Raw genomic sequence first — 18,570 nt, 5'->3', positions numbered from 1 at the left:
AATAGAGCAGTCAGCTAACTACTCTAATAGAACATTCAATGGAAACATGTGGTTGGTTCTGTTATACCAAATCTGCCTGCACCTATACGTACAATGAAGTGCATTGGTCTGTTTAAAGGGCTTCATTCATCTACTTGTGTAGTTAATATGTATGGCAATACTTAATTCAGGTACACAATTTCCATTGAAAATGCTCTCAGATTCAATCTTGTATTGTTCAAATTTCAAAATTTTCCACTTTCAACATTCTTATTCTAACATCCACCTATTCAGTGTTGTGCTATTGTGAGAGGGGTGCATCATGTACTTGGTTGTCTGTACCTACCCAAACTTTTCCATTAGCAAAATGCTTCAGAGAGCCATACCTATAATCTAAAGGCAGTATATAAAATATCTACAGGCAGAAAATATTATGAATTTTATGTGGAAATGTCTCCAAATTGCAGTATTTTAGCATCTATTTTTCAAAATTTTCTTGGGGGGCATGCCCCCAGATCCCCCTAGTTCCAGCATGCTTCACATGCTGGGAAGTGTGCTTTGCACACCTCTACCCAAGAGATTAGTACCTTGAGTTAGCCCCCCCCTTCTATAAATCCTAGATCCGCCCCTGTATAGCTAGTCGAGTGCAAGGGAAGATTTATGGGGGCTGAAGTACTCTCCTTCTAAAATTTTACTATGTGCTATAGCTACAAAGAAGCTACAGCTGACAGGTGCAGTTACATCTAAAGCATACATGGGCAATGAAAACATGGAAAGAGTGAGAAGAGAAGAGCAATCAACAACAGGGGATGAAAGGAGCAAAACTCCTAAAGAACATCGAAATACTCTAATAGAACAGTCGACCACTTCAATAGGATAATTAATATCCATCATTAAAATTTAAGCTATAAAGAACAAAGTATAACTCCTAGACCATCTTCAACCTTGGAATCAAACCATATTTCAATATTATGCTGTGCCCTTTATATGAAAGCTAGTTACCACCGCTAGAAAATAATAGTTAAAATGGCTCACAATGCTTATTCAATAAGGTTCAGTCAATAATATTGCCAAATTCAATTAAATTGATACAACTAGTAGTGCAGACACCCAGCATGAGGGAAAAGGAGCATGGTAGAATTAGACCTACAATCTTAAAAGTTGTTAATCCCAGAACTTAAATTGGAACTGTACTTTAAAAGGTTACAGTTCCAGAACTGAAACAACAAGCTGGTACTGGAACAACACCAATGTCTTCAACATGCACAAGACTACTAGCTATAGGCCTAACCCACAAAAAAACTGAACATATATGGGCAGAAACTGCACTCCATCACATACAGTACTGAAAACTATTAACTTAATTGCATTGAAAGCTAACCATGGCCACAGGATATTAAAGGTTGATAAATTCTGTCCATGCCATGCATAATAGCTGACCTGGCTACATGTGCACAATTAGCTACACTACAGAACATAATTTAGGATATTTATATCGTGATCATGTGCACAACAGATAGTTCATGCATAAACCTTAATTCCTTGACAGCCACTGCCATCTGCATACTTTATGAAGAATTTTCATTATATGGTTATTTCCACCTCACGGTTTTCCAATTTTTGAAAATGTTTCCATTGCTGTATCAAGTGGTTTGTTAAGCCTTTTGTTGCTCACAAAAATGGTTGTTTGCATCATTTTAACAAAACTTTGAAATGGGAATCAAAGAATTAACTTTGCTTGGTCATATATACAATTCATATGATCCAAGTAAAGAGTTGATGTAATAGTGGAACAAACAAACTATGAAAGTGGCACCTCTTGTCACAAGTTATGATTGATAACTTGATGAACAAAGCATAGCTGCTATGTCTGTCAACTAATGGACAGCACTTGGAGGTACCCACATAAATGAAAGAGGAAAACAGCTTACCATTATACAGTTGTTATAGTGTAAGCATAGCTCTGTAGACAGTGTATAGTAATTTTATGTTATGAAATGCATGCATGTCAAACAAATCATACAACAACTCTGAAAAACTGCGAAATTAATCCTCTTATTAAATACACGTGAAACATTATAAAAATAGTTGAACCTAGACTAGATAGCTGCTGTATAAGTTATGATGTAAGCAGGATATGCTAGATTGTTTTCATAAGTTATGTAAACCTTTGATCCACCCGTCTGACCAGAAACTGAATTGTATCTGCGTTGCACACTTCCTGTTTGTCCCGTAGCAGGACGGACTGGAGGCATGGTTAATGTGTTCCGTGGTTGACAAAAGTAGCTTATTCCTGTTAGCACCTGAGCCAATATCAATTTCTTTAGGTTTCCCAGGTGATAAGCATAACCATCGGAGTATGAAGCATTCACAGCAAAATAGTTGCCCTTTCCCCACATACCATTGTTGCTAAGTCGCATGTCAAAACTATCATCACCCTTATAGATCTGTTGAGGGTCTGTGGTGCGTGTGCCATGAAAAAGTCTCTTTTCACCACGAGGGACACTTTCGTCTTCCATACTCTTTGCTCTCATTGAGTATTTCTTCCATAACACACAATTCTGTATTCTTTCAATTGTCCTTATTTCTACATTTGGTAGAGTCTGAAACAGTTGATTGGATACTCTCCAGAACTCCTCGTCATTAGTGTTAGCATCTAATGTAAATATTTTAAAATCTGTGTCTTGCCATTCCCACTCTTCAGGAAGTTCTGTACATAAGAAATACATGCAAGCATGAAAAGAAGAGCATTATAGACATCTATATTGCCAGATACATGGAGTGTGAGATAGCACCATACATACAGTTAAAAAGACAAAAATCAAGATTTGGTCTCATTGTGTCAAACACAAACATTGAGCCAATTTCTAGCCATCAACAATATAAGGACAAAATGCATTTTTCACATCGCTTTGATCAAGTGCCAGACAAAACTATGTGCAATAAATCTTAACATTAACCACAAAGCATAGTTTGAACTACATCTCATTTTGGTGATACATTGGCTCTACTCATTACTGTCTTGCTCACAGCCTAATAGTTTTGTATATAGTGAGCTCCTATGGATATGTGGGGAAACAGTGTTGCAACCAATAAGGTGGAACTACCCAAAAGGGCTCCATGGAACACCTGATTGGCAATAAATAGATGTCAAAGTATTTTATAAGTTCCTGGATACATTGAAAAGTACATTATACTGCGGTGTAGTAAAACTTGGCATTTTTTGCTGCAAGCCTTGACTCTACCAGTCAAATATATACAGATACTAGAGTGGCTATGTTTACAGACTTTTCTTGTGTATATGAGCACTAAGGTTTTTTTTACAATACCATGGTATATATACTCATACAGACAAATATTATGCACTTACGATCAGGGTCCAGATAAATCATTGATGGTAAAAGTGGTAGCAAAGTAGGCTGAGATGGAAGCTTGTCTTTAAAGCATTGGATACTACAGACTTTAGCAAATATTTCCTGAGCAGCAGCCAAAGCATGACGTGCATCCAGGTCCGTATAAAGAACACAAGGAGCCTCAGGAGGAACATGAGAATCAGGATAACGACACTTCATGGTATGATCACTAACTTGATGGACAAAATCCTTTACATCTACTAATGGCCAGCACCTGGAAGAACTTAACTGATTGTACAAAGCAACCAAACTTTCACGTATGTTACTTTGACCACTCAAAGTGGAGCCACATGTGGCAAGATATGCAGCTTTGAGGCATTTTTCTACAACCTCATGACTCAAAAAACAAATCAATGCAGAAAATTCACCAACACTGTTGTCATCATTGTCACCATTCACCTGCTGACCTGCAATGCCAGTACATTCAACATAATGTGTAGCTGCATTGAAGTCTGCAATGGCCTGTTTTAACCAAACAAAAGCAGTTATAAAGTTAGTTTGGGGTAGTGGTAGAGCTGCACCAGTACCTGCTACAGGTGTACTCTGGTTCCACACACTAGTGGGAGTTCGTCTCCGAGGGTGAGCATGACTACGATATCCAGTAGGTGTTCTAAACAAGCCACTGTGCGTAGGAGTAGAATGAATCACAGGTTGGCTAAATGCATTGATAAAAGTTGGCATACCAGATGGTGGTGGTTGTGTTACAGTAGGCTGTGTGGTCTGATGTGCAGTACCGCTCTGTGAGTTGTGCAGAGTTTGTGCACCAGATACGTTAGCTGCTAACCGTCTGTGAGGCCTCCTAAAGTAACTAGTTTGTCTTCTCTGTACATACAACAAATTTAAATCATCATCATTGATAAGATCAGTTTCAGAGAATTCTCTATTAGCAAATGGATTATCGAATCCTACAGCAACCTCATCATCATTATCACCACCGTCATCAGAAGTGTCCTCTAAACCACCATCTGTGTATATGCACATATCTTCCATTAGCTCAGCAAGTTCATTGCATTCTTCTTCACCAACAGTTGATGCAATAAACTGTTCCTGTGCACCAAAATACTGCAGTGAAATTTTATTAAACAAATCTGGTGCTTTGTTGCATTTAACAAAATAGAAATGTGCCTGAAAAAACAATCGTTTAAATATGATGCTAACTTGATGGTTGGACACAGTTATAAGTGATGATACAATTTGTTGCAGAAGTATAACAAGATCAACAACAGGATCATGTTCCAAATGATACAGCAGTAGCCCTGTACAATCTGTCATTGTCTTATCACTTATCCAGTTGGTAAAAAATGAAGGCTGAAGGAATTTGCTGATTAGAATTGGTGATGTCTTAATTTTCCCACCATCATTATTATCACTAGTACTGATGGTAATAGATTTAGTGGCAATTTCAGTTGCAGTCTGCAAATTGACTGCAGTGATCTTAGCTTGGACCAGCTTACCATCATCACTCCAATATTTAACACTCTCCCCAATATTGTAGTTCATAACTATTAACAAGTCATAGATGGTAGGGCATATCTCTTCTCCTATAGATCGAGGTTTTACAGTAGCTCTGGCTGCATCTGTATATGGCCTAACTTTGCACTTGTCTAAAGCTGATTCAATGTCTAAATAGCTAGGACACTTGATCATTGCTTCCAAATGAGACTCATTTTGTATTATTCCACCCAGATATCTGTTAAGGTTTTGTGCTATTTCTTTAACTACACCATCCTTGTCCTCATGGTGAGGTGATATGCAAAGTGAAGGATCATGATCTGTATGTTCTATTAGTGCACAAAAAACTGTATCAGAGGATCCTCGTATGATTAAACCATTGCTTAAATCTCTAAGATTTGTTTTGATTTCATAATAGCAAAACAATTGTAAGTTACCCAGTTTGTCAGGTAGTGAAATTTCCCTTTCAGTAAGCTCTGTGTTTTTCTGATGATGGATGATTCTTAATACTCCTAACTTAAATTGCTCTGACTGCAAAAGACTTTCAAGACTAAGTACAAATGTACAGCCATGATTTTGGTCTCTCTCACTGGCAATCCGCTCTTCCCTGCAATGATTATCAAGAGACTGTACATCATCATCTAGCTCCTCTGCTACCAAATTGCTTAGTAGTTTCACCCCCAACGATTGTGGTAAAGTGATTCCCCCATATCTACCTTGGAGTTTCATCATGTACCTGTATGTTTGAGCATCCTTAAGTCGTTTGCTATACCAAGGTACATCATCATATGCAAGTTGACTAGCAGGACACAATTCAAGATGTTTATCAAGTAGGTACACTTCTGCAGGATTAAAATCATCTGGAACTGACTCGGTTTCTTCTTCATTAAGTAGAGCTTCAATTAGAGAATTGTTTACTTCACTTGCTAAATCTAAATACTTTGAATTTCCACTAAGTTTGTTTTCAGGGGTAATGAAATGTAAGTAAATTTTCTGTAAAATGTTTGCGTAATGACAACTATTAGGTTCATCAGAAATGCCAAGGGCAGCAAAAATGTTTTGACATTCCAGCATATCATCAGATATTTCACACAAATAAGGGAACACGGATGGAAACTGACCTTTCTTCACAACACAATCACTGCTCACCACAGAATAGGTTAAGCCACTTTCTACAAATATACATTCTTTATTTTTCAGTTGAAGTAGTTCATCTTGAGTTGCAGCTTTATCCAGATAAACATAATGGTCTTTGAAACATTTTTGTAAGAAAACCCTTATTGGGGCTTGTTGGTGTCTACTAGACTGAACCAATGATTGTGCTACTTTTGACAATTCCAACAAGTTTTCAATTACTGTACTGCACAAAGGAGGGTGTGTGATGCCCAGAGCTTCAACATGCTTGCATAAATAGTTGTAACAACTTAAGTCAAAATTATTTGTAATAACATTTCTTTTCAAAAATGTCACATCAGCTGAAGCAGCAAAACAACCATCACTAAAACTGGTCCACCGTTTTGTAACATACTTCTTTGGAAAATTTTCTGATATAATGTCATTGTTCTTGTAAATAGGAACAAATACAACTTTTGAAATATTCTTACAAAACTGCAAGGTTGCTTCATCTACCCCATCCTCAGGGACGGACTTGATTAATTTTAAGCTGATAAACTCTAAAGCTGCAACAGCTTTATCATGAATACCTTGCTCCATAACCTCTACATTGATTTCTTGTTCTATACGTTTCACTATAGCAAGTAATCCTTCCCATGATATGTCCTTCTGAAGCCCAAGTTGACGGAGGATAGTAAGCAGCTCTGACTTGCACCATTCATTCGGTGGAAATTTTTGATTAAAGAAAATTTTAAAGAGTTTTTCTTCTGGATCAAAAAATTCCCAGACAAAACAGAACTTGTTTTCAGCAACAACATAAATAAACCTGGTACCTTCTAAAGTATCATACAATTCTGTTGGATCATCAAAACTTTGAGCAAATAAATACTTTACATGTACAATTATGTCCTCAGTGTGCATTTTGTGAAAATTTGGGATAACTGCATTTACGTAAAACTGCACAATATCACAGCATTGGATTCCTAGATACCTGTATACTAGATCATATTTTGGTGAAGATTCTAAAAGTAGCAATGTTGAATTCATCATTACTTCTTTCAACCCTGCTTTAGGTATCCCATAAGAAAGGAGGTAAGTGTCATGCAGGGTTGTTATGGCATGTAGGTCACCAGTAACTGCATCGAATATTGGCAGTTTATATACAAAACTCTTCACAGATGGTAAATAAGAACTAGTTGCTATGGCATACAATAGATGTTGCAAATCTTCCCTTAAATCATGTTCCAATGGAGCAAGCTGAGGTAAATTATTCAGTTCAATGCATTTCAAGATGTCATCTCCATTTCTGCAGTCTGCTAGTATTTTGTTCAGAGTATTGGTATAGTTGTCAAATGTCATATCACACAGTATACTAAAGTCTAATACTGGAAACCCAAAGTGCTTCATGATTTTCTTTACAGGACCATCATATTCTGGAGACAAAACCATTTTAGCATTACAAACTGGTACTAACATTCTATTAGATGATGGTATGATTGGCTTTCTATCAAACTCATTTAAACAAGAAACAGCAACCAATTGATTTGCTCTGATATATTCATCCAAGTATTTCCAATGTTCAATGATTTGGGGATGATATTCCTGGCATTCTTTAATGTTTACAGGAGCTTCACAGTTTATTAACTGTGAATTCATACCCACAAACCTAATTTCTGGGATAGGCATGTAAAATTCTTTATCAAATAAAACTTTGATTATTCCTTGATCCTGTTCCAACTTAGGATGGATAAATTTATTTAGTTTATGAGGTAACAGTTGAGCATACTTGCTACCATAAACAGTTGGAGCCACTATTTGCACATCACCATCACATGTTAACAAGAGTGGAGCACCTTTTATAGCATCACAGCCTTCTTCAGTTGATAGACAGTATCTCAATAGTAAAATGATATTCTTTGCAATGACATCCTTATGCTGCTGCAGGCATAGTAACCTAAGCACATTAATAAAAGACGCTGGGCTTATCATAGTATTACATGGCACATTACATTTTGATGCTGCCTTGCTAATTTGTGAATAAATCGCAACTGGGGCTTTAGTCAAGTTAACACCAAAATTAATTAGGAGTTCACGTAGCTGTGTCTCACGTTCACACAACAGAGGGTCATCATTACCTGAAAACTTATCATCATGCACTGTAAAAAAGTGTCCACAACCTTGGCCTATCACTGGCAACCATGAGAAATCATCTGCCAGGTTGTCTTTCTGTAAAATTGACAGATTATTCTTGATAATTTTACAATACACCATTTTGTCTAAGTCATATAAATGCATCATGCCACCCTGAGCACATTCTTGAGGAAATTTGCTATAATACCACTCTGTTCCATTCTTGCTGAGAAAATCCTTACTGTTAAGCAAAGCATTGATGTATGCATCACACACAACAGACTGTGTCAAGCAACGATTCCAGTTAGACAAAGGTGATTGGTTTGCAACAACATCAAGTTGCTTTCTAGAGTCATTTACCAAAAAACTTCCATTGATGTGCACTGGCATGTGTGACTTCTGTGGCAATGGCAATGAACAGTACAATTGATAAGGAGTAACCTTTCTTGTACTACTGTGCAACTGTACAGCAACTCCTCCTTTAGGAATTAAACCCCTTGAGAGAGCAGCCATAAGTGTGCTACTAGGAATTTCATTACTCCCAAAACATTGGCTAATCAGCCATAAGGATGTAGTTTGGTAAAGAGCGCATTTATGTGAATTTGCATCTATCTCGTGCTTCACTGCTTGGATTTCTAATTGATAATTCCAATATATTTCATTGAGGATCATAACATCTTCCAATATATTATCATTCGCACCATTGCTCTGACCATTGTTAGATGCTTTGGCAATCTCTTTAAGCAGTTCGACTTCCTGTTTAACTAGTGTGGCATTTTCCCTGCACGTAGAAACATCATTATTAGACAAGGAAGCAGATGCAGTAAAGTGATGAAAACAAGTGCCATTTTCCATTATTTCAAATGCTGAAATACTTTTAATATTGCTAAGAAACAGAATAAGATCTTCTGCATTGTTTGCAAGTTGTACAAATAATTTTTCCATTTCCATAGAATTCATTTTAAACCCATCATGTAGTTTACTTTTATAATCACTAATGGACCTAGTAAATGGCAGTCTAAACAGTACACAGCCATTAGAAAAGCCAGTATGGATATCGCCCAAACAAATTTTGCAAAGCTTACTCATGTGGGTGAACACGTCACCATAGAATGGTTCAAATTCTTTGGAAAACTGCTGATAATTTTCTGGAGAATGAAATTCAAAACGTCTTCCACGCATTGACTTTTTCAGGCTGTGACCCGGTGCATACAGTCCACCAGGATCTAAAATACAAAAATTCTCAGGTACTCCTCCACTACTGTATGATACAAACATTGGACAGTCAGTAACATGATATGCTACATTAAACCCAATACCAAACCGTCCAATAAACTCAGGTGAAAATTCTTTGCTCCCTCTGCCTAACTTTGTTATTCCTGTAATGTCTTCCTCAGAAAACTTTCTATTATTATACACAAGCAGAGAGGGACACTCGTGTATGCTTCTCCATTCAGGTTCTGTACCAAACAGCCCACCATCTTGACATTCAAACTTGCGATGATCTAAAATGAAAACTATTTCAGAAGCACCAGCATCATCAGCATTTTGGATGAACTCTTTAAAAATTGACACATCATAAGGATAACTTCTTAGTATAGAATTGAGACGATCACACAAATCTTCACATTGACCATAATCTGTACCATCAAGGAAATTCACAGACATTGCATTTACTATAGATTCAAGAGCAGATGGTATTCCCAAAGATCGTGCCAAGTCTCCACTAAACATTGGATGTAACCAAGATGTACCTGCTTGAAAATGCTCATGTAATGTTTCAGTATCACTTAAGTGTGGGAAATTAACAGCTTCCTTGTACGCTAGCTTGTCAACTGGCTGCATATGGCCTTCTTCATTAGGTAAATAAAGAACACTGTCACATTCTCTTGGGTACAACGTCCTCAGCTTCTCTGCCAAGTTGACCGTAAATCTTATATGTTCTTCTGTCAAATTTCCATCACAACTGCAATAAATAGTTTCTAACAAAGACAGTATTTTGCCTTCGTTTAATACCTCAGGTATGCCTAGTTTAACAAATAATTCTTTATATCTCTTATTTTCATCAGATAACTTACAAAGGTATGGATATGCATCAGCTATGCCACTTGTTATCACAACCTGTTTAGCAAATAGTAACTGATTACCTTGCCAAATAAATGGTAAATTCTTTAATGCATCAACCTCAGGTGAGAAATTCTGAAATTTACCTGTGAGAGCCTGATTTAAAAAGTTGTACATCTCAGGACAGCAATTGTTTAGCAGCTCATAGTCTGTGCCATTGAGAGAATGTTGATGTCCAAATTCTACTATGATGCCAAGATTATGTGCCACCAACTCAATTGAAGGTTTTATGCTTCCAATACCCAGTATATTTAAAGCAATAGGTATTGATAAGTTATCTTCAAATTTCATAACAACTGGAGCATTTGCAAATACTAAGTTTAACTGTGAGGTACCAAACACATCCTTTGGACACAGAAATGATGATGAGGACTTGTACCATGGAAGTGATAAACCTTGAGGACATTTACAGACAGGAATAAATGGAACAGTTTGGAGTGCACCATGCAACCGTTCCCTGAAGGTACCAATGCTGTAACCATAGTTACCATAAACACGTGATATGTACAAAAATACTTGTGTAGCACGCTGCACAGCTACCTCTTCATCATCAAGGTTCTTCACACTTGATGCTCTCTCTTTCAATTTGTCTAAAGTCATTTGATAGCTTGACATACCTAAACTTTTTAACACACCCGGAACTTTATCTGTTTCCATATAAGCTTCTATAGGAAAACACTCATCATGCTCAGTATATAATGGAGCAAGAGGTGAATTAGGAGTAATCAAATCACCAGGTCTCCTTAACTGTCCATTTGGTTTTGTCGGTATGCATGGAGTTTGTCTGAGAAGCTGTTTGGCCCACTCAGCGTCATGAACTTTCTCCACATACAACAATAATGCAATAATTTGCCTGTTTCTAATTTCACTGCCTAAAGTAGTAATAGAAGACATCAGTACATCGCTGCTAAATTCCTTATAAGAAATTGCTTTAACTAATTCTCCTAAAGCAGATTTAATATCATAAGGAATTTCAACAATTGGGTAATGATGTTTGAGTAACAGAGAAACTATTTCTTTTTTAATCTCTGATGATATATATCGAGAATGATCATACACAAACACATGTTTAGGAGACAGCCACTTGCCCCCATCAACATCTGACCACAGGATACACTTATCAATAAGACAAATATTAGCTTTAAATTCAGCAAAAAATATTCTACTAATCTCATTGTTGTAACTTTCTGTAGTAGGCCAAAGAGAATAGTAGGAATCAAGAAATATCTTTTTCTCTGTTTCACTTATTTGAGATAGTGAGCTTAATTCAGTTAAAGCAACAATAGTTTTGATAAAACAGTTGTACAATGCATCACTGATGAGAGCAACATTCCACTCAGTAATCTGGTTGGTTGTATTGTCTTTCTTCAACCAGCGCCTATCCCTACTAATGGAGAAATAGCCATTACAGTAAAATTTCAAATTACACTGTATTGGCAATGGCAAAAAGCAAAACAATTTACCATCACATGGTTTAGGATGAACAAATGATTCAGTTTTATTTAACTGCACTCCAATTTCTGCTAGTGGACAGAGACCATCAGACTTACCACTAGGTGACTGAGCTAATCTTTTACTTTTACCACTACCCAAACAGGAAGTGACCATCCAGTGGTTTCCATACTTCTCTTGATTTACAAGGACTTCAACTTTAAACAGTTTCTTCTGACACGATTGTAGATTGACATGCTCTTGCCTAAACTGCTCAATTAAAGTTAGTCCTTCCATAGAATGTGATTCAAGTGTTTTAGTAACTGACAAAACACATTTCATGTTTTCAACACTAGAATTGGCCTCCACCTCGTACAAAGACACTTTCTTAACATGTTGCAGGAATATAAGCAGTTCTGAAGCCAATCTATTTAGAGTATTGCATAACATTTTCACTCTCTGTCCATCATATACCATTCGTGAAATTTCACTTTTAGAAGCAGTGTCATCATTTCTAAATGGAAATCTAAACAAAGTACCACTATAACCCTCCTTCATTTTGGTCAAGTCAAACCCAAGCATGCCACAATATGGAGCAAACTGATCCCTAAATACATCAAGATAACTGAAAATTTCTTTCAAGTCTATCTGCATTCCTGGTTTACCAGTGCTCACTCTATTGCCCAAATAGCTAGTGTGAGGATCAAAGACAGTGAAGAAGTTACTGCTAATGAAACTTGGTACATCAGTTAAGTGATAGATAGAACAAAATCCAATTCCGAATCTACCAATTTTAGTTGGGTCAGATTTTTTAGAACCACTTGCTAATTTACAAATATTTTCAAAGTCATTAGCTGTGAAAACAGCATTGTTGTAAGCTAACAATGCTGGTCCTTGCCAGGACTTCATTTCTGGTTCTAATAGAGTATCACAAGGATGTTGTCGCCAGTCAATTACAAATTTCACTTCAGTGGCATGAGCATCATCGGCATTTTGGATCAATTCCTTAAACACGTCAACATCAGACCCATAATCTCCAATTGCTTCTTTGAGACGACTAGTCACTGACTGATGTGGTCCTTTCTTAATATAGTTTAAGCCAAGCTTTCTTGAAGGAGCCAATCTATGGCCAAGGGGAACTACTTTAAAGAACTGTGCTCTTTCTGAAGGAACTTCAGGATGAACAAATACATAGCCTCTATTTATCATTGGTTTATCAGAATAATAACGATCATTGTAGGTACAACTCTCTGGAGGTAGGAGTTGTAAATTTTCAGTGGGAAGCAACACTTTTATATGTTCCTTGCCAGTGTGGTGAACCCATTCTAAAATGTGTAAGACAACTTTCAGTTGCGTGTTATCCAGACCATAAGCCAGAGAACTCTTCCGAATTTCTGAAAAAAATTGACCAATTATATCTTCTGTAAAGTTCTTTCTGACACCCAATGAAAGAAACATTTGAAAATAATTTTTCAACTGAGGCATATTAGACAGTGTATAATAATATGGATATAAATCTAAATTATCTTCGGTGGACACCACAGCACACTGTGCTGGAGACACAAACTTACATTCTTCTTCAATCCAAATCCATTTAGGGGGAAGGTTACTTCGGTTGTCTGCTAGTGTTTTAGGCTCCTCAAATCTAAGATGGTCATATATAAGAAACACTATCTTAGACATTTCACTGGATGGTCTAGAAACTCTAGTTAGAGCAGTCAGTTGTGAAAACAAATCTGATATGTATGGTAATGACTTCAATAAACCAAACAAACTTTGACACTCTATTTGCATATAGCAGTCATGTAAAACTGGTCCAATACTACCAACTAGTAATTTACAATGAACTGGATATAAGTTTCTTAGAGAATAGGTTGATGGCTTTCCTTCTCCATACCATTTTAATTTCTTAGGATATTCATGTTCAGGAGGCCTTGGACTAGCAAACACAAAAGGAATATCTGCCAAAATCTCTAGCAGTTCTCTACCAGGATTTACTAAGCTAAGTAAATGCACAATCACCCATGACCTGTTAAAAGCTTGTTTCATGTTGTGTCCAAACAACACAGACACAGTTGAAGCTCGCTCAATCAGTAAATGAGAAAGACTCTTCACATTAGATGAGACACTGTTCCATGTCTGCATCCCTAATCTTCGCAGTACTGGAAAGTAATCACTATATTCAGAAGATGGTATACAGTCATCTTGTGGGTTGAATAGACTCTGAAACTTAGGATCTTCTGGGTCATACAATTCAGAAGGTTTAGCTAGCTGCTTTGATGTTCCTCTGGGAACAAACTTGCAAGAACGTAAATGATCAACTAGTGCCTGATCCATTTGAATCCCCAAAATCCACTTCATAAAGACATTAGTATTATTTACATTGCTGCATGAGCCACTTAGGACAAATGGTATTATATGTGTTATACATAACTCTGTAAAGCTAGGCTGATGGCAACCTAGAAGTTTCAATAGCCTAGCTTCTGCCAATGATCTATAGTGAATAATATTTGGTGGATATTTCAACAATATTGGAAGTTTTATCCCTTCAGTAAGTAATATCCACTCTGCTTTGTTCAGGGCAACAAACGTTTGACTGTTACCAATAGGCGTGAATAGTGGTAACTGTCTTAGAGCATTCACTTCTGTTATTGACAAACTAGTTTTGTTCATCAAAGAGACATATTTTAGAAACTCTGCCTTGTCACTAGACGGTTGGCTATCAGTGCAACTTGCAATACTCCTAATATCAGTAGAGCTACCCAACACTTCGGTAACTGACTCAGGAGATATTGGATTAAATTCATTTTTGATTTGTGACTGCATGAAAACAAAACGTGTTTCATGCACCACTGTAAACCCTATCCTCTCAACAAAGGAAGGAAGGAATGGAGGAAATTGCTTACTGCTTGACAACAGGAAGCAGCTTCTACCATGAGACAGAGGAACTAAGTTTATGTTTGATGGTAAAGATGAAGTTTCTAAGCATTGTTTGGGAAATATTGACAAGTTCAGAATATCACTCTTGCCAATATCTTTAGACAGTGCAGCGTTGAGCCATTCCCAAAGATTTAATAGCCACTGAAGAGGAGGATGGCGATTTGCATTTGGTATCCATTGTACTTCATCACCATTGGAATTGGTCCATTTTCTCATGGACATTGGAATAAGTTCAGAACAAACCACTTTAGCATCTGCCATTTTTAACAAGTTGGATCCAATCACTACTTTCAATTGTTCTACTACATCTATACGAAGTTCATTCCACACCAACTGGTCAGTAATTTCCTGGAGAAAACAAAAACATTTCTTGTCAGCAAGTATGTAGATGCAGTCTTGTTGAGAAAATGGCTTTGGTAAAGCTCCAGCCTTTTCCACTGGCAACAACGAAATATTTAACAGTTCATGACAGTTTGTTGATGACACATCACTCAGCACATAAGCAAGTAGTGAGGAGCATTTTACTTTATCAACTACAATATTTTGTACCTGATTGATAGCAACCTTCCTTAAGCAGCTTCGAACTACACTAGGAGAAATCTCTCTGGACTGAAGTTTGGCTCTTAATGGTTGAATATTTCTAATAACTTGTGTGACTGTTATTGGAAGAACAACAAGTGGTTGATTTAGAGCAATTAAAGTTTCAACAACAACCTCTGAAACATCAGATTCAATGTCAGAGAAGGTCCCTGGTAAATACAAAGCAGATAAAAGACTTATTCTTTGACCTCCACTAGCAGCAGTCCATGCTACCTTTAAGTCATTATTCACTAACAATGTGATAACCTGCTCAACAAGAGTTAACCACATGGAGTGACCACCTGAACTCTGTGATAACAGAGGCCACAGACAGTACGGATCTAACATCTCATGTGAATTTTTATACAAAACAGGGAAATTTGTGTACTCAATTAGAGTACTCCTGCATGCTAACAAGATTGCATACAGCGGAGTAATCAGGTCATCAACAAGTACTTTGTTAAACTGTGCTTCTTCCCCTTGTTCATCATGTGATGGCCACTTTATGCTGCGACGATTATCAGCAACTGAAAAGTAACCATGAATGCAAACAGGCAAGCCAGTTTTAAAAGGCAAGGGAAGAAAACAAAAGGCATGACCAGGGACACTAAGAGGTTCATCAAATTTCCAAGGAATTTTCTCCTTATATCTAGAAAGTTGAGCAAGCACATTAGCAACTTCTGCATCACAAACATCAAGATTACCACTCTTAATACATTCAGATATTTGAACTGATGGTAATTGAGCTGCTATTCCTACCCACGGAATGACCTTTAGTTTTTTTGAAAGTGATTGTAGCTTGTCACAATTCATTCCAGCAATGCAATTCATCACTAGCCAGTTGTACCTACCTTCCTTAGGTACAGTCTCCATAAAGTGGTTCTCAAATGCAATGGGTACTGAATTTATGTGGCAGAACATATCATTACGTCTTCCCCAATTTTCTGCACTTTGAGTGCATTTATTCCTACCTTGCTGTACTGCAGAGACATTGCTCTGATCAACACGTATTTGGTACAAAAGCTTCTCTTGACCTGTGTATATGTCATAACGGTACAAGCCAATGCTTGAAATATTCTTCAGAAACAATAACAGAAGAGGACCTTCTTCAACCAGAGAATAGTAAAGCTTTCTGTTAACCATGTCACAATCAAATAGTGATTCTGAAATCTCTGAATGACAATCACGTAAAGGAAAACGAAATATTGTTCCTGGGTATCGATCCTGTTCTGGTGAATAATTGAACAACCCTTTGAAACAGTCTATACTGCCTAAATGTCGTCTAAAATCCTTTAAAGACAACCCACAACCAGTCTTCAGAGAGCCATCTTTATTCTGTATATTAATATTCACTCGATGTGGATCAAGAACTGCAATTGTATCATTGCTGAGGATGAATGGTAAATCTGTAAATAAAATTGCACAATAACAATAGCTAACACAAGTATCATACATCAACCCTTTATCATTACAATCCTTTATCACTTGGTTAGGATAAATTTTGAACAATTCTAGTGGCATTTTATTACATGTAAAGGTGCACAATATGAGATACCATTGTATTAAAGTTTGCTACACTATTGGTTGCTACCATGCATGCATGCAGCCTTGCAATCTAACACAACCATATGATAGAACTTTCTGAAGGTCTGGGTTAAGTGCTACTATTTACCATTTGTACAATATGTGCAAAACCAATTGCGCCCAGATTTTACAAAACTAATCCAAATCACATGTCAAGCTAACACCACTAGTGGGTAGTTACACTACCATACTGTTTCATGATTTAAAGTTTTACTACAACTACTCGAGGCTGGTTATAAGGGCTGCCTTGTTTAGGTTGTGTAGCAAGCCTGAATGACAATAAATTCTGGTTTTGGCTTGATGAGAATCAGTGGTGTACTGGTGGATGGCCTGATACATACCACTAAATGTTTTCTGTATTAACTCTGCTACATAGCTATCAGCCACTAAGGAGCTTGTAACTTTGTGCCTGGACTTCAATCCTGTCCATTTTAAAGTCTATCTGTTACCCACCCTACCACCCTCCTGCCAAATTCTTGTGCTTTGACAAGAAGGACAACAGAGAGTTGTAGCCAAAACACACAACAACAATAAAAACAACAACAGAGAGATGCAGCTACTCATCAACTATATAGTCCATGAATTCATCTGCAAAAGGGAAGGAAAGACAATATGATCACCAACATCAGCTTATCCACAATATAAGTGGTATTTAATATTAGAAAAATAAACAAGCTGCCCAACAGGTGGGCATCTGGATTCAGTGGAATGGACTGGAATGGTGGAATCAAATGGTAATTAGGTAATTTCACTTAGTGGTCACCTCTTTATAAAGACCACCTTCTAACAAAGACCAACTTTATAAATACCATTTAATTTTAATGTCTAAATTGTTGTTTTATAATGTATCCCCATAGGACGGTCTTATTGTGATGAATTGTGCGCCATATGTTATGCCTAGAAAAAAAAGCCAGAGTGAGTGATTTACATATCATACAACAATACCCCCATACAACTGTAGAAAAAAAGATGTGTCCACAAACTAAGCAACTAAAGGAGCTAATATCTGGTGAGGCCAAGAAATGAATGTTAATACTGGCAACTACCAATAATTTACAAAAGTCTGTATAACATTGATCCTTTATCATTGACTCGTGCAGTCTGACTGCATTCCTAATTAATCCCCTTTAACTCTAGTTGGCTAGTAAATTGGTACCCTTTCAATAGTCATTGTAGAGGAGAAAAAATGTGGCCAAATTACTAGCCAATTAAGGTTATAGGGAATTAATTAGGAATGCAGCAAGACTGCACTAGTCAATGATAAAGGACCAAATTTTAAAGTGTAGTTTGTTGCCAGTATTAACACAAGTACACAAAATTTTTTTTGGAATTCTCAACTAGAGTAGGGACCATAGCACATCGATAAAAAGTACTGAAACAAGCTGGAGTAGTGCATGATATTAAATCACAGTAAAACAATAAGAAGTGTTATATCCCTACTGTGCTCAAGATACCATAATGGAAATGCACAGTAGGGATATATATATATAACACTTCTTATTGTTTTACTGTGATTTAATATCGTGCACTACTCCAGCTTGTTTCAGTACTTTTTATCGATGTGCTATGGTCCCTACTCTAGTTAAAAATTTTGTGTACTTGTTTGCTAACTTATTTTGTAAATAATTATTATGACTGGTGAACCCACGCATTCCGCATCTGAAATGGCACCGCGTGCCCCAGCTATATCAATTATCGTCTGAAAAGTGAAATATCCATTACGCTTCATTGTCAGCTATGTACAACCCGTTACACAGCATTTCGAATCAAGAACTGTTCAAAAAGCACCTCTGCAATCCACGCATACCAAAACAAAGAAATAGTG

At 36.9% G+C, this 18,570-nt stretch overlaps 1 protein-coding gene across 1 annotated transcript in view; it reads right to left on the bottom strand.

The window, feature by feature from the left end:
• Positions 1–1,921: 1,921 nt before the first annotated feature.
• LOC136269055 (sacsin-like) overlaps positions 1,922–18,570 on the bottom strand; it is a 26,218-nt gene continuing 9,569 nt past the window's right edge. Inside the window, exons 4-5 of the mRNA XM_066064513.1 lie at positions 3,350–16,567; positions 1,922–2,689 (exon numbers count right to left, since the gene is read on the bottom strand). Coding sequence (XP_065920585.1) covers positions 2,079–2,689; positions 3,350–16,567 — 13,829 coding nt within the window. The 3' untranslated portion in view covers positions 1,922–2,078. The remainder of the gene's footprint in view (positions 2,690–3,349; positions 16,568–18,570) is intronic.

Source organism: Dysidea avara, chromosome 10 (genome assembly GCF_963678975.1).
Source record: "Dysidea avara chromosome 10, odDysAvar1.4, whole genome shotgun sequence".
Lineage (NCBI taxonomy): Eukaryota > Metazoa > Porifera > Demospongiae > Dictyoceratida > Dysideidae > Dysidea > Dysidea avara.
This window is presented reverse-complemented; position numbering and strand designations above follow the sequence as displayed.